This window comes from Sceloporus undulatus, chromosome 2, assembly GCF_019175285.1.
Source record: "Sceloporus undulatus isolate JIND9_A2432 ecotype Alabama chromosome 2, SceUnd_v1.1, whole genome shotgun sequence".
Classification (NCBI taxonomy): Eukaryota; Metazoa; Chordata; class Lepidosauria; order Squamata; family Phrynosomatidae; genus Sceloporus; species Sceloporus undulatus.
The window spans coordinates 163,195,334-163,220,257 of record NC_056523.1 but is presented as its reverse complement, the minus strand read 5'-3'; the positions used below and the strand labels follow the sequence as shown (position 1 = coordinate 163,220,257).

General features: G+C 41.6%; 3 protein-coding genes across 13 annotated transcripts in view; 2 read left to right on the top strand and 1 right to left on the bottom strand.

Moving 5' to 3' along the window:
• TOM1L1 (target of myb1 like 1 membrane trafficking protein) overlaps positions 1-3,837 on the top strand; it is a 60,749-nt gene extending 56,912 nt beyond the window's left edge. For all 5 annotated transcript variants that reach the window (XM_042447234.1, XM_042447237.1, XM_042447235.1 and 2 more), the window contains 2 exons: positions 49-130; positions 2,026-3,837. In XM_042447234.1, coding sequence (XP_042303168.1) covers positions 49-130; positions 2,026-2,092 — 149 coding nt within the window. In that variant the 3' untranslated portion in view covers positions 2,093-3,837. The remainder of the gene's footprint in view (positions 1-48; positions 131-2,025) is intronic.
• Positions 3,838-5,392: 1,555 nt separating this feature from the next.
• On the bottom strand, positions 5,393-11,756 carry LOC121920190 (cytochrome c oxidase assembly protein COX11, mitochondrial). The gene is made up of 4 exons (XM_042447241.1): positions 11,469-11,756; positions 9,678-9,833; positions 7,587-7,712; positions 5,393-7,058 (listed from the first exon to the last, which is right to left on the bottom strand). Exons 1-4 carry the CDS (start codon positions 11,733-11,735, stop codon positions 6,876-6,878), a joined length of 732 nt encoding a protein of 243 aa, XP_042303175.1. The 5' UTR covers positions 11,736-11,756; the 3' UTR covers positions 5,393-6,875.
• Positions 11,757-11,821: 65 nt separating this feature from the next.
• STXBP4 (syntaxin binding protein 4) overlaps positions 11,822-24,924 on the top strand; it is a 184,959-nt gene continuing 171,856 nt past the window's right edge. For 4 of the 7 annotated variants that reach the window (XM_042447233.1, XM_042447232.1, XM_042447231.1 and 1 more), the window contains exons 1-5: positions 11,847-11,932; positions 15,817-15,959; positions 18,524-18,620; positions 24,557-24,630; positions 24,814-24,909. In XM_042447233.1, coding sequence (XP_042303167.1) covers positions 18,589-18,620; positions 24,557-24,630; positions 24,814-24,909 — 202 coding nt within the window. In that variant the 5' untranslated portion in view covers positions 11,847-11,932; positions 15,817-15,959; positions 18,524-18,588. Of the gene's footprint in view, positions 11,933-12,001; positions 12,082-15,806; positions 15,960-18,523; positions 18,621-24,556; positions 24,631-24,813; positions 24,910-24,924 lie in introns of those variants that run through there. The other 3 variants (XM_042447227.1, XM_042447230.1, XM_042447228.1) reach the window with 3 other exon arrangements.

The window sequence follows — 24,924 nt, the reverse complement described above, 5'->3', positions numbered from 1 at the left end:
TTTTAAAATACATGCCAGTATAAACTTAACTTTTTCCTTCTTTCATAGATACATCAAAAATCATCCCACCACCTCCTAATTACTATGAACTTATGGAATTTGATCCTCTAGCTCCCAGTGACAAGACAGAGTAAGTAACTTTGGGAGTGACTGAGCAATTCTTTGCTTGCTTTTTGTAAGAACACAAAGGAACATAGCCTATCCCATGTCAGGATAGCAAAAGTATGTTACAATCACCTTTTAGGTCAGTGGGAGTAACTGCTGAGACTGGACAGCTGCAACATTCTGGGAGGCATGTATGTTTTTAGCAACCTTGTACCATACATGCTGGGTTGTATTATTATTATTATTATTATTATTATTATTATTATTATTATTATTAACCTTTATTTATAAAGCACTGTAAATTTACACAGCGCTGTACATACAACCTTTTAGTTAGACAGTTCCCTGCTCACAGGCTTACAATCTAAAACAGGGGTAGGCAACCTGCGGCCCGCGGGCCGGATGCGGCCCGGCGAGGCCTTGGGACTGGCCCCAGCCCGGTCCTGCCGCCGATTGCCGCCGGGGCCTTTGGCCTCTCGCGCGCAGGGGCAATTGTCTATAGAAGCCTCAGAAACATGCATTTATATTAACATTTTTTTAAAAATCAGCAAATTTTTTCATGTGTCCTCCACTTTTTTAAAAAAAGTTTCCACCATTTGAAAATTTTGTCCTACATTTGTCCCAGTTTATTTATTTATTTAAATTTTTAAAAAATTATTTAATTATTTACTTTTTGGCTTCGGCCCCCCAGTTGTCTGAGGGACAGCAACCTGGCCCCCGGCTCAAAAAGGTTGCCTACCCCTGATCTAAAAAGACACGACACAAAAGGAGAAGGGAGAGGTGGTGGGGAAGGGGATCATTGTATCTAATGACATCCACCTTACAACAAAACAGACTCCCTCCTACAACCCCCACAAACCCTCTCAGGGTTGCCTTGGAGGTTGGAGGATACTTTCAGGCACAAGTGGGGAGAAAGAGGTGATGGGGAAGTCCTTTTGTTTGCGAAGTTTACCATATGACATTGGATGAAGTGCTTCACAATTGTGTTCAGGTGAATTTACCATAGTAAATTCCAGCCTCTGTTTAAAGACCTCCAAGGAAAGAGACTCTACCACACTCTGAGACATTCAACTTGTCAGTTAAAGGTTCAGCAAAGTTCCACTTGTAAAAACTTGAGATCCAAGTCACAAAAAGTATTTATAAAAGGCAAGAATGCACTTTAATGAAATCCCAATCCAGCTTTGTGCTGGCCTGGCCACGTACTAGTTGCCCAGGGGCGGAGTATCCCCACGACCTGCAACCCTAGTACATGGCGGCAGCGTCATCATGGCAGCCTCCCATCTACATGGAGGCCGCCATGATTACATCACGCACACCCCACGTCCAAACGGTGCAGTGCATGCATGATGTCTCCGCGCTGCCCCAGGCTGCATATGGCGGCCTGAGCATGGCGTGGGAAGGAGCTCCGTAACGGAGCTCCTTTTGGGAGCCTCCTCGTTCCCATAGCAGCCAACTGGCTGCAGGAACGATGCCAGGGAGGAAAGGGCCAGGTGGCCCCTTTCTATCATGGCTGCGGGTCCCAGGTTGTTCAGGGGCATGAAGCCCCAAGGACACCCCTTTTACACACCATGGAGAAGCGGCATTTTGCCGCTTCTCCATGGTCTCGTAAAACTCTGGAAATTACTTTCTTTGCCAGTAAAACTGTGTGATTACTATGCCTTTTAATCTCACCATAACTGAAACAGGATGTGATGGAATCAGATAAAATTAATTGGGAACCTGAATGTAGCATCTAAAACACCAGTTGTCTTTCCTGGTATAAAGAATTGGTTACTCAGAGGCGTGTCCAAAAGGAGTGTTTTACAATCTCCATACAGTGTTTGGCTCCTAACATTTTTTGCAGCTATCATTGCTGTATTGAATAATATTTAGATTATTTAATGTTGTGAAATAATCTTTATCTTGTACTTTGATTTTCAGACCTATTTATGAAGAAATTGATGAACATCTCTTCAAAGCAAGCATTAAAAACAAAAGTAGTTGCTAGAAGCAGCAGCCCACAAAAACAACTTTACCAGTGTAAGAGATTGTTTCGCTCATAAACAACATATCCATTAATGGACAGAGAATTTCTGGACCAGTAGATGAAGAATACTACAAATTTATCAGACAATTCATCTGGGAGACAACTTAAAACATCAGTCCTGCATACTCAGCCTTAAATATAGTACATTAGGTTCTGCTGGCTGCTAAGGGAGCAATGTTGTACATGTACAGTACATACTTTGAATCAAAGTCTACAAATTATGTGGGGGACTCTGATTTTTCTTTTTAAAAACCCTTGTAAGGCGCCTAAGACCCATGTCATAAGCATGACTGTCCTTGAATAAGGTATGTTTATTTCACAATACATTCTGTTTAATAATGTAAGTGAAATATTTTTCAAAGAGTACAACAGAACTTCAGAACAGGGTTAGCTATGTGTAATCTGACTAGCATCAATTGTGCTTTACTGGAAGCATGTACAGCTTGAACTAAAGATGTACAATGAGAACTCTGAGCCCAAAGTAAGTACCAGTTTGGTAACCCAGATAGGAACGGTGATAGCTATGGCCACAGGATTTGCTTGCAGTCTATTTTGCAGGATGGAATTTGCCTTCTGTCCAAAGGAGAAATTTATGACACTCCAACTGTTGTTGGATTGCAGCTCTGCATCCCAGACAACATCTGGTGTGGTTACACAGTCCTTTTCCCTGCTGTATACCTTTCTCAGTGTCTTTGCCTCATAATATTGACTGCTTGCCCTGTGTGCAGATTACTTATTTCCTTACAATATGTTTTTAGTCTTATGACTAATCACTACAACATTTTTCTGTAAACCTAGTTATTTGAAACACTAATTATCCTGAATGATCACAACCAGTTCCAGAACAAATGTCACTAATAACCAAAGAGGAAGATTTGTTATAATAGTGTGTTAGGTTCTACTTCTATCTTGCCAACTTTTTAAATCTCTTCTAGGTCAATTTGTTTTCCATTAAAGGAGAGTGAAATACTGCTCAGAGTCCACAAAGGTTCTAAGAGCTAGGACTAGATATAGCTGCTCCCACTGAAGGCTCTATTCTATTTGGAGTAGCTATAGGAAGATATTTACAGTAAGTCAGTGGAACAGGAGAAGTTGTGTACGCTCCCCATGGTAGTACCTTGAGGATGACTTTGCGCTAACATCTGTTCCTGCTGTGGCTTTTCCCTGTCTCCAACCACTCAGGTTATTTTTTAAGAGATAATGGATATTTACATAGTCATGGGAACACTGAAGATAAAAAGTATGACTGGGAGGATGTGCCTTTTCTGAAAGTCAAATGTGCACTTTTCTCAGATTGTGCTCAAAAATTAGGTAGTGTCATTACAATTAGCCACTCTGACCAATGCTTAGCACTGGAAATGGGATCTTAATACTAATTTCTGTCTTTAATGTTAAATTATGTTTTATAACAGCTATGCTTTTTTATAATCTAAGTAAACAATCCTAAATTGAAGATGAGTTTTTACTAAATGAACGGTTCGATTAACTATACAGCTCAGTTATAAGACACACTTTCACTTGCTTTTAGATAGCCTCCTGTATTTTGTGTATAATGATTGTCTGTAAGCAAGGGCACTTCACTTTATTGATTTTCTCTGTTGTCAGCCAACTTCAGCCTAAAGTTTGTTAGGTCTTTGCTACATTTTTTGAATCGTATTTCTAGCATCACTGTTACTGGGCATTCTTACAAAATACATGAATGAATACAACACACATACTGAGAATATAGAAGACATCTTCAGCAGTTTTGTACATTGCCATCTACATTGATATTAAGTCACAATAACTACATTGGGAAGTAGCAAATATATGCTGTAGAATTTATATTGTGAAATAGACTGAGATATAGTAAACACGTAATTAGGATTAATAATCTAGTTCCAAAAGATGGAGAAAATAAGTCAAAAAGGGGCCCATTTACTATGAGATCAGAGGTTATGGCATTTCAAATAACCAAGCTGTTGTTGCAAGGCCTCAAAAAGTAGCTTGCAAATTCAGACCTCCAATCCTTTTAGGGAAAGGGAAGAGGGATATAGAGAGAAGATCAAGGAAGGATAAAAACGGATTCCAAGTAGTTTGGTTCATAGTAGGAAATTAGAGGCTAATCTTCATGATGGGTCATAGTGACATGCAGGTGTAGCACAGGGAAGGCTGATTCTCACACAGCTGTACATTCATGGCTGGGTCCCTTGTGTGTAATTGGATTATCAATAGATCTAATCTTCCTAAACAGATACAAGAAATAGGGAACACATTAGGAGACTGCAGTTTGTACAGAAAGGCCTCTTTTGAAATGAGCTTCAAAAATATATTCCTTTGGATCTTGTTAGGTGTTTTTCCTCACAGAAAAAACAGAAACGTGTCTCTACTGCCAAGAAGGGGGAGCCTTTAGCCCAAGCTCTTGAGTGTCAAAACTCTGGCTGTTTAAGGACAGTATCTGGCAAAAACTATGGGTTCTGTAGCTCAAAAGGTTTAGAATTAGGCTAAAACAGTTTCAGCAAAAGCTGCAGGAACACTGAAAAACACCAGGTCTCTAAAAGGCATAGAAGACCCTGGTAATCACAAGAGGCAGGAACACCAGATTAACAGGGTGCATGCAAGGATGGACACTGACTTCCATGGCTTTTTAATAGTTTTCTAGAGGTGCTAGCTTCACTGACATCATTCATTCTCAGTTGCCTACAAAAGTGAAGATATGCATAGTAAGAACTAAAGAGACAAGAAATTGTGGCTGATGGACCAGCCTGACCCAGGCAATTTCCTTTATTAAAATAGGAATCCTGTCTCTTCAAGGTACGGTCCTATGCAAGCTGCAGGATGCACTATGGAAATTAAGACCTTTATGCATATTCACACCTATCACATGAAGGGCCAATATCCATACTACTGGCTAAGCAGAGTAATTACAGATCTTGATTTTGTGTTTATATCCAATGGCTGCAGTAACATCATGAATCTGTCCTGGTTCTAGGCTCTCTATTCTCTAAGAATCAAATCAAGTTGTCGAGCACTAATGTCAAACTGTTTCAGCTTTTTTGCAACTAAGACAGTGACAAAAATGGCCCCAGGGTGGGTAGAAAGTTTAGATTCTTGTGGGCACTGCAATTTTCCAAAATCATTGTCAGCTACAAATATTTAGGAAGTGGTTAAGATTGCTATTTTCTTCCATGACTAATACTTCTCCCTGAGTCGACATGTATTTACTCATGCTTTGTGTGGGATTTCAATTTATACAACAAAGTAGTATTCTTTGCAACAATATCTAAGAAACATTAGAATAATTTTAATACTATATTAAAAATTCAGAGTGTCGTTCAGTACCTCAAAATGAAGCAACAATGTTAGTAAGACACAAATCTCTATAATCAAATTGAACATAATCTGGAAAAACATGACTAAATCTTTCAGCATAGGTGTGGACCAAAATAAGAATTGTACTCTTGGAAGCCTCCAGGAACTGTGATTCTCTTCTAAAGCAAGACACATGGCCTTGCTTCATCAAAAAGGTTTTTTAAAAACAGAACAGATGAACTTAACAGTTCCTTCTGGTTTGAAAATACAACCCCACCACAACCTTTTCAGCAGGTTATAACTGGCCACTGGACTTGCTAAAGTTGCCCTTCCCTGCTATAAAATAGTATTTATATATTACGAAAAAATACATTCTGCTCCTTGTTTTCACAGCACAATAAAGTTTGCAGTAGCGCTACATTTACCTTTTATATTTCTATCATATACATTTTAAGAATGGAAGCATCACGCCACTGTGCAAAGCATCTATAATTGCTCAAAATACATGTTCTTCAGTGACTGTCACTCTCCCTTTCGGAATGCTATGTAATCAAGAACAGCCAGAAACCTATGCCTTTTAAAATAGCACTGAAAGAACAGGTTAGTAATATCCTTCTCTTAGCAAAGCTAAGTCATTGTAAGAGACACAACTTCAGAGATTAAACAAAATCATTGCCTTCTTTCAAAGTGACAATGAAACAAAGAATACAACTGAAGTGTTGCTATATTATCCAGAAGAGTCACTTTAATAGTGGAGGTTTCTAGGATGGAAGGTTTACCATGAACTATTATGTCTGAAAAGGAGTAACAGACAAGTTGTATGTGTTTTTAAATTATGTGTTTTATAAGAATTGCTCTCTTCATTTTAGCTAATTACAGATTACTCACTGAAATGTGAGTTTAGGTAACCATTAAAAAGGCTGCACAGAACAGTTGAGCTCCAATATCCATTATGTTAGGCCATCAGCATTTTGTTAAAAAAGAAACCCTTACAAAATGTATTTAACACAGTGCTATCTCTGATATTTATAAACAGGTAAACTGACATCTAATAGTTATCTTTACAAACTTGTAGCCATACAACTTGCATGCTTTTGCATTTCCCCACTAGGCATTCCATTCACAATTACTATTTTTGCAAACGATGCTGAATAACCCTTGTGAAAATGCAAGTCTTCCAAAGGACGTTATAGCTTTCATTCATAAATAATAATATATTTTGGTATCCAGACATACCAGTGAATGAGTTAAGACACTTAACTCATACTATGTATTGTATGCCATTTCTTTATATTCAGTCATGGTTGGTGCGTGTAAAATTAAATATTCCATCTTCAAATGAACAACATATCTGTTCATATTCAACATCTGAAAGCACAGTTTTGCTATAGTTTTTCAGCAGCTTCCCCCACATTCTGTGGATCACCAGTACTGAACACTAATCCATGTTGTATTAATTATAACCTGGAAGTGGCAATTTCTGTCCTTCCTTTGCTTCAAAAAATGTGTATGAAAGAGTGATCAAGTCAACGTTGGCCATCCTTGGATCTTCTGCAAATTCAGGATCAATGAAAAAAAATACTGGCATGTCCACTTCTTCATGAGGATTAAGTCTTTGTTCTTCAAAACAAAAGCACTGGATGTTGGGAGAAAAAAAGAGATTTTTTACAAAAGTTCAATGCTACACCAACACAATTTCTACTGTCTATTTCTAAAATAATCTTTAATGTCAGGCGAGCTACTATGCCACAATGCTTAGAAAATTTTTGTCTTTGTTTAGAATCATGTCTATTACAGAATAAAAATCCACATTCTTTCCCATTAAATACAAAGTATTTAATGAAGTGCTAGTATGATGTCTTAAGGGGCAATTATGACAAATTAATGGAATATATTGAAAATACTGCAAATCACGTAGGTTTAACAGAAGGGGTGATAGTGTAACCAAAAATAACCACCACTTTTAAAGCTGAGCTCCTATGTCAAGAAGAAAAGGAAGGGGGTGGGTGGGTGGGCAACATATAACTAATCCTGTGGACTCCATCTATAGAGACCTTTTTGGTCTCTTCCAACTCTACGATTCTATAGTTCTATGATAATATACTGGGAAATGGTAGATTAACCAGCAGCATTCTGTTATGGGGGAACATCATATTTCACCTACTTGTATCTTGTTGAAATACTGCCCAGCTTCAAAAGGTACAACATTGTAGGTAGAGATTCCAATTATAGGTTTATCAGTTGGATTCTTTGCTTTGTAAAATGCCAGTGCAGTCTCCCCTGGAACCACCTGTAACAAAAAGTTCCTGTGGTGATTTATCTTGCCCTCCACTGCTAACCAAAATGCATTTCAGTTTTAAAATCATTAAGCATGTTCTTATAATTACATTTGATAGGTTTAAGCACTCACTCAGCTTAGGTGAACTACCTTGTGCATTTCAGAAAGCTATGTAGTCAGGAACAGCCAGAAACCCATTCCCTTTTAAATAGCACTGAAAGAACATGCTAGTAGTATCCTTCTCTTAGCCAAGTAGTAGTCATCGTAAGAGACACAACTGTAATTCAAAGATTAAACAGATCATTGCCTATTGCGTTAGTCTATAGGTTACTGAGAATTCAAAGGAAAGGGATTTTCTCTCCAAGCAAATACAGTGGGCCCGCGTCGTACACTGGTTTGAGCATGCACTCAAACCTGCGGAGAGCTGCGCATGAATGGGGTGCGCGCTGCCGCCACATGCACAAACTCCATTCATTTGAATGGGGCTCAAGCATATGCATTTTTTGGCTTATGTGCGGGGGTCCGGAACGGATCCCCTGCATAAACCAAGGGCGCACTGTAAAGCATGGGGACAGAAGCATGACAGCAAATATGAAAGTCTCCCCTAGCATACTCATGTGCTGTGAAAACGAAGAAAACAGCAGTGCACAAGGTCTTACATAGTACCTATGACAGAGCACTCTCTCTCTCAACAGTATAATATGAATGCATTGAGATATGATAGCCAGAGTAAAAAACTGCATTTCCATAGATGTGGAAATGTTCTCTGAGCAAAGAGCAGCATCGATCGGGTTGGCTGGGGCAATTTTTACTTCCATTGGCAACAGCCTAATTGTGAAGTTGCCCTATTCTTTTATGGCCTGAAGCAAATGGGTCAAATAAGGTGGCTTCCGGCTGCTCTGGTGGTGTGGCATTTACTTGATGCACATACCAAAATCAGCCAGAAGTCAGTCCAAGGCCGCCCTAAGTGGGGAAAAGCCATCCCAAAAAGGAGCAGATATAATCCACTTCTGCCGCCAGCCAGCTTGGGCCAGAGGTCACTCCTTCTGAGCCGTGTGTTTTGGCCCTTAGAATCAAAGCCAAGTACTGTACATCCAAAGCAAAGAGTACTTTCATACATTAGCAACAATTGTGCAGCGAACCCAAAGCAACATCACAGTTTTAAATACAGTGGTACCCCGGGATACGAAATCACCGCGTTACGAAATTTCCGGGATACGAAAAAAATAAATAGGAAAAAACTGTTTTGGGTTACGTTTTTTTTTTCGGCTTACGAAAAAAATTTTGGTGCTTTTCGGCGCTTTTTCACACGGAATCGCGGCTTTCAGCGCTAGCGGCTATGGCTTTTTCGGCTAGCGAAATTTTTCGGGTTACGAACGGCGCCGTGGAACGAATTACATTCGTAACCCGGGGTCCCACTGTAGTTTAGGTTGCTTTCACTATTTCATAATGGATTCTATTTTCAGATGCAAATGGATTCAAAATGAGAATCAATTATTAAAAAAAGACCAACGACAATTGACTCCTGCTGCTGAACATATAGGGCATGCCCAAACTACAGGGCTATAGTGCAGCCTGTAGACTCAGTACCTGAATTTGAAGACAAAAAGTCTCTCACTTGTATATTCCTATTTAGCATGTCAAGAGTCAGTGCGGTGTAGTGCTTTGAGTGCTGGAACTGAACTCTGGGAGAACAGGGTTCACATGCCCACTTAAGCCATGGAAACCCACTGGGCGACCTTGGACAAGTCACATGCTCTCAGCCTCAGAGGAGGCCATAGCAAACTCCCTCTGGATAAATCTTGCCAGGAGAACACTATGGTGTTTTCCTTAGGGTCATCATAAGCCAGAAACAACTTCAACAATTTACATGTCACACTGATTACACAAGCAGACTCTGAGCCTGAGAATTTCCACAGATGGCTATGCAAAAAGTCCATATTAGACCCATGTCTTATGTAACTTTTAATCACTTACGTATACTTCAGTCTGCTGAGGCCTGAAATTCCACTGAAGACTTGCATGCACATCTGCATTGAAGGTAACTTTAATTATGCGATCTTTTACAGGCTCCATTGTCTCAATCTGGTCCGAACCATGACCTGCGACTGCCGATCCACCAAGTCCAGTAGCCTTAAAGAGAAAATAAACTATAGTTAAAAGTCTAATTGAATACAAACTCCTTGGAAGAGACCCAAGATGAATTAAACAAAATCAGCCTTGTTAACGAAATACTATTTTTAAGACTAACTTAAAAGTTGCGTTAGAAATTGACTAAGTAGTATTGACTGGCCAAGTAACTTTTCTGAAAGGTAGAACCCTCCTTAATAATATCCAAAGCCTATTTAGTCCAGCCCCTTTTAGAAACCTCACAGTAAGGACAAGGAAATTAAGAGCTTTACGTTCAGAGGCGGCATGCCTTTGACCCTCAAAGTAGCATACAGCCATTTGACCAATGGCCCTTGCTAGCTTTAACTTCCTTGAATCTGCCTGATTTCCCTTTCAAGCTTTTCAGAGTAACAGCCCATAACTACATTCCACTGCAGTGAATCTCCCAGTTCAATATGGGCTGCTGCACCTATTCTGACTTGCCCATCATATAGTTAACTGGACAGCCACAGTGTCCTGGACTCTGAAAAAAGCACTACTCCTACTCCCTAGCTATTTTCCCCACATCACTGCACACACCTTTTATGACTTCCTCACCTTTATCCTAAATGAATTGGTGCAAGCATTGTCTTAAATGCAGCACTCTCCCTTACCTGAAAGACAAGAGGAAGGAAGGGCTCCCTTTCCTAAGGCAATGCCTGCTGCAGCAAGTGCATCCTCTCAAAGGCAAGGAAAGCGGAATCCCTTGCTTTGGAATGACTGCTTTTTATTCATGTATGAATTCAAGCAACAGCTTCATTTACAAGCCCATGATGAACGTTCAATTACTCAGCGCTTATGAAGAGGTGGATACTGTTTGGTTCTCTTTGATCTTTCTCCACTAGGGAAAGGAAGGCGCCCTCGATGGAGCTCAAGGTGGAGGGATGCCTCCTCTCCTTACAACGACCACCTTCCTGCCTCCTCCTTTCAAGGGCTGCGTCCGCACTGCAGAATGAATGAATCCAGTTTGATACCGCTTTTACTACCACTGCTCCATCCTACGCAACCCTGGGGTTTGTAGTTGTGTGAGACATTCAGCCTGGTCTGTCGTGAGAGCTACAAATCCCAGGATCCCACAGCACTGAGCCAGGACACTTAAGGCGGCCTCAAACTGGATTCATTCTGCAGTCGGGGATCTAATCTGCACCGCAGAAATAAAGCGGTTTAACTGCCCTGGCTCAATGCTATGGAATTCTGGGAGCTGTGGTTTGTTGTGACACTAGAGCGATCTCTGACAGAAAAGGCTACACGTCTCACAAAACTACAATCTCCAGCATCCCCGAGAATTGAGCCAGTGGTGTTATGGAAATCCTGGGAACTGGTTTTGTGAGAGGGTTCGCCTTCTCTGTCTGAGAGAGCTCCCAGAATTCCCTTGCCTTGAGCCAGAGCAGATTATTCCTGCAGACCAGATGGTCATCACTTTAAAAGAGGGCAAGGCTGTAAAATATAGGACATCCAAGGAGGGGGGGAGAGGGAGAGGAGGATAGAAAAGCTAAAACCTCTCAGACTGTAAGTGTAAAAGCCGCGCTTCTTAGCGATACTACAAAATGGAGGAAGCAGTGGGATGTCCCCTCGAACGAAAGGCTCCAATGGAAAAGGAGGCCGTGCCCGGGCTCCCACCTGGCAGTACAGCCGGTAGAGGGGCACCGCCGCGTAGGAGAGGCCCGCCATGCCCACCACCCCGGCCGCCAGGTAGGTCAGCACCGTCCTGTTCCGGCGGCTCCACTCCTCCTCCTGCTGCTCCTTCTCCCTTTGCCGCCGTCGCCATCTGGGGTCGGCGCAGTTGTCGCGGCGCTCGTGGTAGGCCGCGTTGCCATGGGGACGGAGCCACGGCCAGCCAAGAACCCCCGCGCGACCCCAACAGCCCCGCGCGCGCAGCAGGCCCATGCTGCTTCCGGTCACGTGGGACGCCACATATTTCCATAAGCACCCCGCCCACACACAGTTGCCTCTGCAACTCTCGCGAGAGTTGCAGTTATTCAAGGGCGATTACTGTACCTCGCCGGCGGAGTTGTTGTCTGTCGCCTTGCTGCGGTTATTATGACATATGAAGAGGTTTTTTCTGACTACGGCGGCCGCAGGGGGTGAGTTCGCGTTCTTGTCACTCCCCGCCTCGTAGCCCCGCCCCCTCTCCACTTGGAACAGAATGACGTCAAAGGCTGAGTCTCACTCACCTGAGGCTGCATCCACACTGCAGAAATAATGCAGTTTGATACCGCTTTAACTGCCGTGGGTCAGTGCTTTGAAGAAATCTGGAAAATTTGTACTTTTGAGAGACATTCAGCCTCCTTTGTCAGACAACTCCTCTGCCTCAGCAAACTACAAAATATAATTATGATTATTACATTTTATTTGTATATTTTTTATTTTTATATGTTTTATTTTATTTTATTTATATATTTAATTCTATTTAGATTTTTTAATTTTCATATATTTATTTTATTTTATATATTTAATTTTATGTATATATTTTTAATTTTATTTTTATGTTTTTTAGTTTTTAAAATATTATATATATATATAATTTTATTTATATATTCTAATATTAATATGTTTTAATTATAATATATATTTTAAATATATTATTTTAATATATTTTAATTTATTATTGTTGTTGTTATTCAGCTTTATTTATATAGCGCTGTAAATTCACACAGCACTGTACATACAATTAAAAACAGGTAAAATAAATCCGCCCGCAGCATACATTCTACACAAATAATTAAATAATACATATTAATTCATGTTAACATTCCACAAAATAGGGCTAACAACAATTTAAAATATATTGTTTAAATACATTTAAAATAAAAAAATTACATATATATATATATATATATACACACACACACACACACTACAAACATGCCTAACATTACACAAACAAAACATTACTGACCAGCGTAACACATGCAAACCTCTAGAAGAAAAGCAATTTCGGATCTCTGCCATCATTACCGTGCTCCCTTCTTTCTAATTCTTTCCTTTATGTTTTATCCTTCCTTTTATTTCCCCCTTTCCTTCTCCCTCTACTTTACTAGCTTCTCTTTTCCCTCCTTCTCTTCATTCTCTTCTCGCTCCCTTTAAGAGAGAGATTAAATTTCATTTATAGAGTGCCGTGCAAATCTGTACAATGTTAGTAGCCAAACTACTGTACAGACAAAAGCCTGCCTATGGCGTACAGTCTAAAAACAGAAGAAAGTTGATAAAATGTTAACGTCTAAGATCAAAACAAAAATCATACAACAATAACATCAAAACAGTAAACATGCAAATCCCAGAAGTCCACAGGATGGAGCCATAGCAGTTAAAGCAGTGTCAAACTGCATTAATTCTGCAATGTAGCAGCATCAGCGCTACAGAAATAACCAGATTGGACACCGCTTTAACAGCCGTGGCTCCATGCTATGGAGTTCTGGAATTTGTAGTTTGTTGTGGTTTGCGGGGCTCTGGTGCCACGACAAACGACAGTCCCCAGAATCACATAGCATGGAGCCATGGCTGTTAAAGTGGTGTCAAACTGGATTATTTCTGCAGTGAGGATGCAGCCAAGGAGTGCATCCCCTAGACAGAAGCACTGCTAGTCTGCCAGAGGGAAAACTGGAGAAGGGCCCTGTTGTTTTTTGTTGTGTGCCTTCAAGTCAGTTTTGATTTATAGTGACCCTAAGGCGAGATTTATTCAGAGGGGGTTTGTCATTGCCTTCCCCTGGAGCTGAGAGTGTGTGACTTGCCCAAGATTACCCAGGAGATTATCAGGCATCCCATCCCTGTCCAGTCATATTCATGATCGTGGGAAGGACATTCAGACCGGATCTGTGCTTATCCCATCCGGAAAGCACAAATGATGGTGATCACGCAACAGGCTTTCAGATGAAGTTGCACACATCCCGTCATTATCCTGTAATTAAAATGACATTGCCTGGCATTTTGCATTAATGGATGCTCGCATTAATGCAACGTCGCTTTAATGACAGGTTAGTGGTGGGATTGGCGCTACAATTTGAAAGCCTTTTGCTCCATCGCAGTCACAAATGGGTTAAAGATGGGATAAGGATGGGGGAGTAATCCCATCTCTATCCCGTCCCCATGTGAAAATCTCCCCAGTGGGTTTCATGGCCAAGCTGGGAATCAAACCTTGGTCTCCGGAGTTGTAATCCAACACTGTAATCACTACTCCACATTTCAGCAGGTGTTGCATGTTACCTGCTTGGGTGACCAGCTGCTACTCCTGCTGCCATTCCCAATTCTGCCATACAACTATCAAATATACAGGAGCCTTTTTTATTTGGCAGTCCTAAACACAAAGACACAAACACTTTCTGATAATTGGGGAGTATGTGTGTGTGTAGACTTTCAAAAGTAGCACTCCAGACAAGTAGTGCACCTCTTTTCCAGTTAAATTGGATGGAAAGCTGTGCAAGAGCAAGCCTGGTTAGTGGTGCCTGGAAGTGTGTGCTCCAGCAGTCAGACCAAGGATGACATGAAAGCAACAGCCCTTGTCAGCTCTTCTTCCCTAGCCACTGATACTCTCTGCCTCTCCGCCTGCTGGATGTTGCTATTTTTTCCTGTTTCATGTTTCATTTTAGAGCAGTGGTTATTAAAGGGTGGGCAGGACCTCCAGGAGGGTGTGAGACTTGGAGGCCCTGATCCCTCCTCTTCCTCCTCCTCTTTCTAACTTTTGCAAAATTTGCACTTGGTTGAGTTAAATATTACTTACATAATCCTGAACCAGTGTGGTGTGGTGGTTTGGTGTTGGACTATGACACTGGAAACCTGGGTTCGAATCCTGGCTCAACCACGTAAACCCACGGAGTGACCTTGGGCATGTCACAGTCTCCCAGCCGCAGAGGATGCCAGTGGCAAACCCCCTCTGAAGAAACATGCCAAGAAAACCCCATGATAGCTTCGCCTTAGGGTCACTAGAAGTCAGAAAGGACTTGAAGGCATACAACAATTTGAACAATATTACTTCTGTATAAATTGTTAAATATGAATAAACATGAATGTGCAAATAAAAATATGCACACTGCATAAGCAAAATATTTTTATTCATATACTACACTGAGTGAAGGGGGCAACATGACGTCCACATGTAGATGTAAAGGGGGGTCCCAAAGGTAATAGGTTTGAGTACTGCTGTTTTAGACAAATCACCTGATTTAGGACACTGGATTCAAGGGACATACATCATGGAAGAAATATAGAGCACAGGTGGAGAACCTATAGGCTCCCCATCCCTATATTGTAGGGCTAATGTGCCTCTCACCTTTGCCTGCTGGTCTTACTGGCCCATGCTGTGGAGAATTTTTATATTAAAAATGTTTCTTGCCTTTCCTAGGATAAACTGTGAATGGGGAACCTTTGGTCATCCAGATGTTTTGGATTCTTAACTCCCAGGACTTCCAGTCAGCATAGACAGTTAGTTGTAAGGAATTGTGGGATCTATAATTCTGGAGAACCAAGGGTTCTTCAACCCCGCATCGTAGAATAATGCTCAAGGTTGCTAACAATAATACAATAAAAATCTATTTAAAATAAGGAAATCATTGAAACAGTTTAGAAGGTCAAAGTGAACAGATGTGCCTCAATATTTTCCCCAGAAGCAGCAAGAATGGGGGTTGATTGTAACTCTAAAGCAGTGGTTCTCAAGCTTCCTAATGCCACAACCCTTTAATACAGTTCCTCATGTTGTGGTGATCCCCAAGTAGTGTTTTAGTTTCTAAGACCATCGGAAATATATGTTTTCCGATGGTCTTAGGCGACCCCTGTGAAAGGATCATTCAAGCCCCAAAGGGGTCACAACCCACAGGTTGAGAACCATGCTCTAAAGGAAGTGTGTTCCACTGCTTGGAAGCATCCTAAATATAAACCCTCTCCAACTGATCACAGCTTATGAAGTTTTCTTTCTTTTTCTTTTTCTTTTTCTTTTTTTTTTTTTGCAAACTTTTTAAACTGGAGATGTTCGCAGAAAAAATTCCAGTGTCGTAAATTAAGCAATTGCAGTGAGTCTGGGGACCACTTTTGTTTCCTTCGGACCCTTCACAAACAGCACTGAGTATTAAGAATGGCCCCTTCTGTCACCAGAGGTTTGCTACTGGTCTTGAAAAATAGGTAGGGGTGTGTGTGTGTGTGTGTGTAATGCATATTGTATAGATAGATACACATGTGTATACCATACTCTCCAACCGTCCCAATTTGGCAGGGAGTCCTGTTTAAATCTCTGTTGTTGTACCATTCCCCCCCCCCCCAGCTCCTTTAAAAGTGTCCAAGTTTATATCTCCTCCCATTTTACATCTTTGTCTTTACTGCTGCAAAATGAGTTCAGAGTGCAAGAGTAGTTTGTACTCCACTAACTCATTGGAGGGGAGAAGAGGAGGGCTGAATCGTGTCCTAGTAGGGTCAGAGAAAAGCAAGGGCACATTCACACTACAGAAATAATACAGTTTGACACCACTTTAAACGCATTAGTTCCATCCTTTGGAATCCTGGGATGTGTAGTTTTACAAGATCTTTAACCTTCTCTGCCAAAGAAATTTCTGTGAGAATTGAGAAGAAGCCTAGGATTAGTAAGGCAGCTATGAAAGAACTGGAAAAGATCCTAAAGTGTAAAGTTATAAATCTGAGCATCAAAGTTAGGATCATTCAAGCTATTGTATTCCCCATTACTATGTGTGGATGTGAGAGCTGGACAGTGAAGAAAGCAGATAATAAGAAAATAACTCACTTGAGCTGTGCTGCTGGAGAAGAGTGATGAGGATACTGTTCATGGCCAAAAAGACAAACAAATGGGTCCTAGAACAGTTCAAACCTGAACGGTCATTGGAAGAATAAATTGAGGCTCTTGTGCTTTGGTCACATCATAAGAAGACATAACTTCCTTGAAAAGACAACACCACTAGGGAAGATAGAGGACAGCAGAAAGAGAGGAAGACCATATGCCAGATGGATGGACTCAGTCAGAGAGCACACAGGCCTGAGCCTGCAGGACCTGAGCAAAGCATTAGAGGGCAAGGGGTCTTAGAGATGTCTCATCCACAAGGGAGCTTATCACACAGGCCTTAGGGAATGTGCCAGGTGTGGAATGGAAGGGGCGAGAAGGGAACAGAATGGGGATATCACCCATTTTAGCACATGGGAGAATGCTGCCAATGCTGCCAGAAGTTCCCATTCTGTTCCCCATCCATCCCACAGAGGCCAATTTTCAAGAACTGTTCTGAACAGTTCTTGAAAATCGCCTCCTAACCTCAGTACAGATGCTTTCATCATATGCTCTCATACTTCAGGCATTTCCAGAAAAAGTAGCCAAATGTTTGTTGCAGGTTACCTGTGTGTGTGTGTGTGTGTGTGTGTTTGCTTTTATGTTTCCTTTCCTCCAGGGTGGCTCTCCTGGATCTCATAGGAAGTACCTTTTTGTTTTGCTAATGAAATTTAAATTTCCTGGACTTTGAAATAAAAATGCTTTGTCTCCCCATACCACATGACCAGAAGAAGGCGGGTCCTGTCTGCATAGATATCCCCCCATATTTAGGGTTGCCATCCCTGAGGACCTCCAAACCGGGGAAAATGTAGGACAAGGTTTTAAAATGTAGGACTTTTTTAAAAAAATTTCCTGGCCAAGAAATTAAAAAAAAAAAGCTCCTACATTTTAAAACCTTGTCCAAGGCCTCCCTGGGGCCTGGGAGACAGCTTCTCCCAAGCCCCAGGGAGGCCTTGGAGGACTCCACAATCGCGGAGCTACCTCCAGGGCCTCTCTGGGGGGGAATCCCGGGGCGAGGCCAAACCGGGGCGGGACCGTGCGGACCTGCCCCAAACTGGGAAAGTCCCACCCCCAGGCGGGATATGGCAAGCCTACCCATACTCAGAACAACATCAGCAACATCTTGCCAAATGCAGGCCTGTGTCTAATCTTTTCTCCCCCCCCCCCCCCCCCCCGTATTATTTTTAACATCTTTGCCTGATGAATAAGCCAGTGGAATTTCCATCTAAATTCCCTCCTTTATATGTGTATATGGAATTATGTAAGAAGCAAATTTCCAAAAATTGCAGTGTTATGGAATGTTTTATTTTGCAGCTTAGAAATGGTAAACCATAAATATGTTCAGTATCAACAAAGTGGGCTAGAATTTTCGGTACAAAAGACGATGGTTTCTTCTGGATGAGACCTTTATTTTGCAACCACTCTGCCTCAGTTCCAAAATTTTACATGGATTTCAGACAACGATTCTTTCCATGTATAACCTTCCTGTGTATTCCCATTCCTTGTACTGTCTCTTTTCTTACTACAGTTGACCCTCCTTATCCACGTATTTTATATCCACGGATTCAAAGATCCATGGCTTGAAAATATTTTTAAAAAGTATAAATTCTAAATAGGAAACTTTGATTTTGCCATTTTATATAAGGGATACCATTTTGCTATGGCATTGTATTTAATGGGACATGAGCATCCACGGATTTTGTTATCCACAGGGGATCCTGGAACCAAACCCCAGCGGATAACAAGGGCCCATTGTATAAAAAAATCTATCAAAGATTTAAAAAGGGCTATTCAACACTTTCTGACAGGTAGCACTTGGATTTGTATCTTTCTGGAAGTGCTCTCTGTGTATATGCATGTTAAAATACAATCCATAATTATACACGAGGACTTACAGATGTAATATTATGTTTTACAGCTGGTGATCAGTTGTGGTTGTCAGTCAGACTTCTGCACCATTAATGACAACATTTATCCACATAGATGGCATCTATAGACACCTGTAACCCTGAAATGTAAGTTGTATATGATGTTTAAGTGTGGATGTTGCTGCTTTCTGTTTTAAGATAGCCACTCTTTGAATAGAACCTAGCATCTGGGTTGCAAGTTTCTCAGTATAGCAGCTGCATTGTGGGAAACCCCTTGTTCAGTACCACTTTAGGTATGTATGGTAACAAATCCCCGCCTCATCCTCATCCAACCACCCCAACCCCTATGTGTGGTACAAGCATGATAAAGTACCAGTCTACTTTAGACAAATTTGGTATGGATTATTGAAAGAATGGATGTGAAGGAACTTGGCTTTGTACATGTTTAGTACAGTATTACCCCCGGGACCAGGTAGGCTGAAGACTATGGAGAGTGTTGGACGAAGTCTGTGTTATCAAGAATGGTTTTATATAAATTTTGGGTGCCATGCGGTCCGAAGCCATGACCCCTGACTGACCCCATCGCTAGCCGCCATTATCCCAAAAGCAAGCAGACCATGTAGCCAGCAGGCCTTGCTAGGCATGGTCACAGGAAAAAGGTAGATTTAAATGTTTCAGCAGCAGCACTGGGAGTTGCTATACCAGATTCGCAAGCTACCTGAGACAAGGAGGATAATAGCTTTGACTCCCTCCTTAATGAGCCAGTGATTAACTTAACGGCTCAGCCATCTAGATATTTGTCCCCTCCTGAATAAGTGGCAGACCTATGCTTTGTGTATCCATTGTGTAAGTTTCAGCTTAGACAAAGATAAATCATCAAGCCTTTTGTCCGCCAGGCTGCCATAACCTGAGGTTATGTTTAGGGGTATATAAGGACCCCACTTTTCACCCTTCAGTGGGCTTGTCGAGCATTGAGTTCCGAGCCTGATTCTGGGCTTGTAGATTCAGTTCCGAGCCTGGGTTCCTTGCTTGTAGAGCATCCTGCTCCAAGCTTGCATTCCCTGAGCATGTTGCTCTGCTGAAATCACTTGAGCGAAGCCAAGCTCACTGTCACTGGGCCTCTAGTTAGCTTTGCCTGCCGGAACTCAGCTCTTAAGCCACTGCGGCCACCGCTTGCTTTTCCCGTTCCCGCGGCCGTGTCTCACCATCCACCATCCCTCAATCCGTCGCCTTGGAGAAGACTTCAAAAGTAAATATTCCCAACAGTGCTTCTATCCTTTCTCCTTTACTACCGAACTCACCCCTCCCTTGCTTTTGCATTGAATGTGTGTGTGCGTGTGTGATCCCTTTTGTTGTGTGGCTTTAATAAATGTCCATATTTTAATTGCACCTCCTTTGGCATCCGAGTCTCTGTTTCTTTGGGTTGGACTAGATGACCTCTGGTATATACATAGGGACATGACCCCGCTGCATGCGTTGTTAGGACACGCCTCTCATAATATTTGAGCTAAAATTCCCCTAATTCGATCCTTCCTAACACCTGGAAGACTGCGGTACAAATCCTTGCTCAGCACTCTCAGCTTCAGAGGAAGGCAGGGGCAAACCCCCTCTGAACATATCTTCCAAGAAAAGACTGTGATAAATTTGCTTTAGGGTGGGCATAAGACAGAAATGACTTGAAGGCACACAGAAACAACATGATCTAGACCACGGATGCACAGTCCACAAACTTCTGTGGCTGTTTATCTGATTAGTTAGTGAAGTGATGTTGGAATATGATTTCCAAAATGCTTCCAAAATTGTGTGGTACATATTGTGTATCTGGACCATACATGACACAGTCTGAGGCTGCATCTGCACTGCAGAAATAATGCACCTTGACACTGCTTTAACTGCCATGGCTTAATGCTGTGCAATTCTGGAAATTGTAGTTTTGTGAGATATTTAGCATTCTCTATCAGAAGGCTCTGGCATCACAACAAACTACAAATCACAGGATTCCATAGCATTGAGCCATGTCAATTAAAGTGGCGTCAAAGTACATTATTTCTGCAATACAGATGAAGTGTCTCAGGGGCAAGTTCTTTGAAATAGATAGCATGTATTCTGCAAGTTGTACTTGAAAAGAGGGTAAATTCTAGCATAAGAAAAGTGAAGGGGCAATTTATTAGAAATCTTTGTAGATCGAAACATGGCATGACCATACACTAAAACTCAGTGACAAGGCAGATAATCTTGATGCATATCTGCAGACCCACAGACTTTACATGGAAGGAGAGGGCTAAACTTTACTGTCATAGGTGAATTAGCCCATGTGACATACCGGATTTCAAAGAAGATTAACTAGAAAGAGACACCCATTTCAGTCTGCTGAGATAATTTTAGTTACGCAAAGTGTACTGGATTTGTGCTGCTGAACATTTCAGTGCCTTTAAAAAAGGTTTTGTCTTATTGGCATTAATCGTCTAATAGGAATGTCTCTCCTATCACCAATGGATGAAAGTGAACCTGAACATTTTGATGGGCTTTCCCTCTTGTACTGGTAGGCTAAATGCATAAACTCTAGGTAGCTGTCCTAGTCACTGCCAACTATTTGAAGTCTGTTATGTAAAGCAAGGTCTAATCGCTGTTGGAAAACCTTTTTGGCTGTTAGAGTCTTCTTTAACTAAACAGCAATATTACCTAGTTCTTATCCCTTAAATTTAAATAGGGATGTTGTCATGTCTTCTAAATGTGTGGGTTGGGCTTGTTTTGTTTTTTTCATTATGTACTTGTACTGGTTTGACTGTGGTAAATCTTCTTGGGCAAATTGCTCATCAGATGCTGAGAAATGAGTGATAACTATTAGAAATACATCACTAATACATTTCTATGACTCTTCTTTTTCCTTTACTTTTTGGACTGACATTTTCATCCCGATCTCCCCCCAGCTGCATTTCCAAACAAATCATAACTTTTTGGTTCACATAAATGCATTAAAGAGAGAATATTAAGACTCTTATTACAGTAAGCCTTCAATTAACCTTTTGGGCAGAAATCACAGAAAATATTTATTTGAAGTAGCTTTTCATTCAACAAACAAAGGCATTAATTTTTTATGTTATTTATATGGGCTGACTGGAAGTTCTCTTCTGGTTTTGAAAATCATGTGGTGTTTTTTTGAAATGCTTAACCATGTGTTGGGAGGGGTAACCCATTTAAAATGTGGGTTGCTGCCTGTGGAAGCTTCCAGAAGAGGCCATTTACCCTCTTTTCTCCATTTGCTTTCTCTTTTTCGTCTAGAAAATGACCGGTCTTGAAGTTGAGGGCTACCGAAACACCCAGGGGAGGGGCACGTGTAGCCATAGAGCTACTCTTTGTCCATCTCTATTCTATGCTGATTAATTTATTATTGTCATGTGCCTTCAAGTCAATTCCAACATATGCCAATCCTTTCATAGGGTTTTCTTGGCATAAAACCATATTGAGAGGAGGTTTACTCTTGCCTTCCTCTGAGGTGTATGAGCGTATGGAGTTTATCACACGGGATTTTTCCCATACAGAAATGGGATTTAAAACTGGGAAATCCTGCAAAAGCAGGATCATTTTCACATGGCATTATGGGCATTGAGCATTAACGCGAAAATAAACCGCAGAGAAAGTGGATAAAATTGGCTCTTTTTTACTTTCAGGATTGTCCAGAAAGTAAAAAGCAGCCAATTTTGTCAATTTTCTGTGCGGTTTATTTTCACATTAATACTCAATGCCCCTAATGAGTATAAAACGATTATGCTTTTGCAGGATTTTTCCTGGATTTAAATCCTGATTTTGAACATGATTTAGGCACTTAGCCTCCCGTGTGATAAATTCCTATGACTTGCCTGAGGTTGCCCAGTCGGTTTCTGTGGCTGAGTGGGGGACCCTGATCTCCCAGAGTCCTAGTCCAATGTTCAAACCATTGCACTACATTGTACCAAGAGCAAGATAGTACCTGTGTTGGGAGAAGTCTAGGCAGACATGTGTCTTCCCAATCTGAATCTAGAAGGAACTCCAAGGGTTCCATGTTGTGTTTCAGAGGAATGTCAGTTGGACGTAGGTCATTCTGATCTCTCTGGCTTTTAAGCCTAGGGGAAAGAGAGCTGAAGTTCTAGGAGCATTTGCACCAGTGATGTGTATTGTATTTGTGTCCTAGACTGCAGCCAGCACACCCACGCTATGCCAATAAGAATGGCTTAGCACAGCAAGTGGAAGCAGACCACAGACCTTGCAAGGAGTCAGCGTTAGAGAGCAATCCAAAAGCCAAGCCAAAGTCAGGATACCAGAAGTCAGAGTAGTCAAATCAGTCCAGAGTCAAAGCAGCCAGAAGATAACAAGGGTTCAGTCCAGTCTGACGTCAAGGCAACAAGGAGTCAAGATACAAGGAGCCAGTGCCAGCAGCAATCACACCAAAGGACTATGCAATAAACTCTGGCCCTGAGTTGATGCCTCTCTGCACCTTAAGTAAGGGAAACTCTCCCCCATGCCACCTGAGGCTGGTTTGCTAATTGCCTCTCTGCAGTTCTCCTGGATCTGCGCCTGCAAGCACTCTCAGCCCTTCTTTGTTTATAGGTAGGCACATCCAGGCATGATTCCTCCCCAGAGTCACCACTAGTCTGTTGCACCACAGGAGGCATTTCACTAGCACTAGGACCTGGTTGAGCCTCCTCCTCTGGGGCTGGGGGATCACAGCTGGGACCTGGCAGAGCAGGATTAGCACCTGGTGTAGCCTCAATTAGCTCTTGCTCTGGAGGAGGCTCATCCTCCTCCTCCTCCTCCTCTGAGAGCTGCTCTTGGCTGGCCATGACATCTTGTGGCATAATAATGCAGCAATAGCCCTTGCTCTGTGCCAGAGGGAGAACCACAAGAACTGCCATGTTGGTGTTGTTTGGTGGAAATATGCTACAGTGCTTGAGCAACCCCCTTTTCCAGGTCCCAGAAGACAAGATGAAAAAGGAGATGGTGAGCGGAGTGGATTGGAGTGACTATCTCCTAAAACTGCCTTAAAGTTGAGGAAAATAGCCTAGAGTGTGCCTCAGTATTCCTTCCAGCTGAGAAAAAAAGTTCTGCTGTGCATTTTTTGATGGATGACACCAAGGCTTTGTCTTTAATGGGCTAAGAAGCATAGTGTTACTGGTCTCTGGGATCTTTCTCATCAGTGAGAGAGTACAATAGTTACTGTGCATGGTGGGGTTGCTAGAAACTCCTGCTTGTCCTGGAGAACTGGTGTTTGTTCCAGATGAGTGGATACAGCAAATGTCACCTTTGTGTGTCATTTCTCTCACACATGAACTACATTCTACAATCTAGATGTGGTGACATTTAAAGCCCTGAATGACTTGAGACATTGATAATTGAGGGACCGCCTTAGGCAGGCCTAGATCTGGAGAGGTGGTCCCTCAATTATTTCCCCATCCATGCCTGCCTGAGGATTAAGGTGAGCTGGGGTGGGAGGGCTCCTTCATGTCCACCAGTGAGATCAATACACTGTGTTGGGACATGGGAGATCACGTTTCCAGGTGTGACAACTAAATTTTGGAATGCTCTCCCCCTGGAGTCCCAACTGATGCCAATACTCACACATGTCATTTAGGAGCCAAATTAAAACTTGGCTGTTTATCAAAGCCTTTTGGCCTCTTTAATTCATCCCATATGTGGTTTTAAAAATCTTTAAATCATTTTAACTTATCGTTGATGTTTATTATAGTTTTTGTATTTTTATTGTTTTAAACTGTTTAACTTGGTCTATTTGTAAACTGCCCTGAGATCTTTGCTACAGGGCAGGGTATTAAATATAGCAACAACAATAACAGATGTATAGATATCTTTAGCACATAAATGAGCTAGCATAAAGAGACATATTGATGTTGTCAAGTCCACAAATGTGTTATGACATAATGCTAACACCATAAATATATTGTTTTATTCTGCTATACCAGGATCAACATAATGTTTTACCAAGAACCATGAAGTTCAGAGAAAGACAGACTTCAGCTTAATAGGATCTCTTAGCAGTTATACAATACACCCATTTTGACATCTACCATTCTCTTTTCCATTTTCACAAGGACTATTATGGGCCCTCATGGAATCAATCGAGCTATACACCGCTTTGCATTTTCGGACTGCCAAAACGGATTAGGTAATTAGATTATGCATTCAGTTTAATAAACTAAGAGTGTTGCTGCTGTGTTCCTTCTGGGCACTCGTGGTTTCAGTCTGACATAGATGGATTCTGTAAAAGTATTTACCAAATGCTTCAATATGTTTGCTGCAAGGGCAGAAATAACCTGTTTATCTTTTGTTTCTTTTCCTTGCTTAACAGGCATTAAAGTTATTGGAGGCTGTCGAGAGCAGTCTGAAGAAGACTATGGAATTTTCATAAAGAGGATCTTGCCAGGAGGGATGGCTGCAACAGACAGTAAATAACCACACT

What these genes read in the sequence shown, in the direction of transcription:
- LOC121920190 (XM_042447241.1), bottom strand. Translation starts at nt 11,735, where the DNA reads ATGGGCCTGCTGCGCGCGCGGGGCTGTTGGGGTCGCGCGGGGGTTCTT. An exon ending in TCTACCGGCTGTACTGCCAG is followed by an intron (nt 9,834 to 11,468) that starts GTGGGAGCCCGG and finishes TTTCTCTTTAAG; the next exon opens with GCTACTGGACTTGGTGGATC. An exon ending in CTCAGCAGACTGAAGTATAC is followed by an intron (nt 7,713 to 9,677) that starts GTAAGTGATTAA and finishes TTTTTGTTACAG; the next exon opens with GTGGTTCCAGGGGAGACTGC.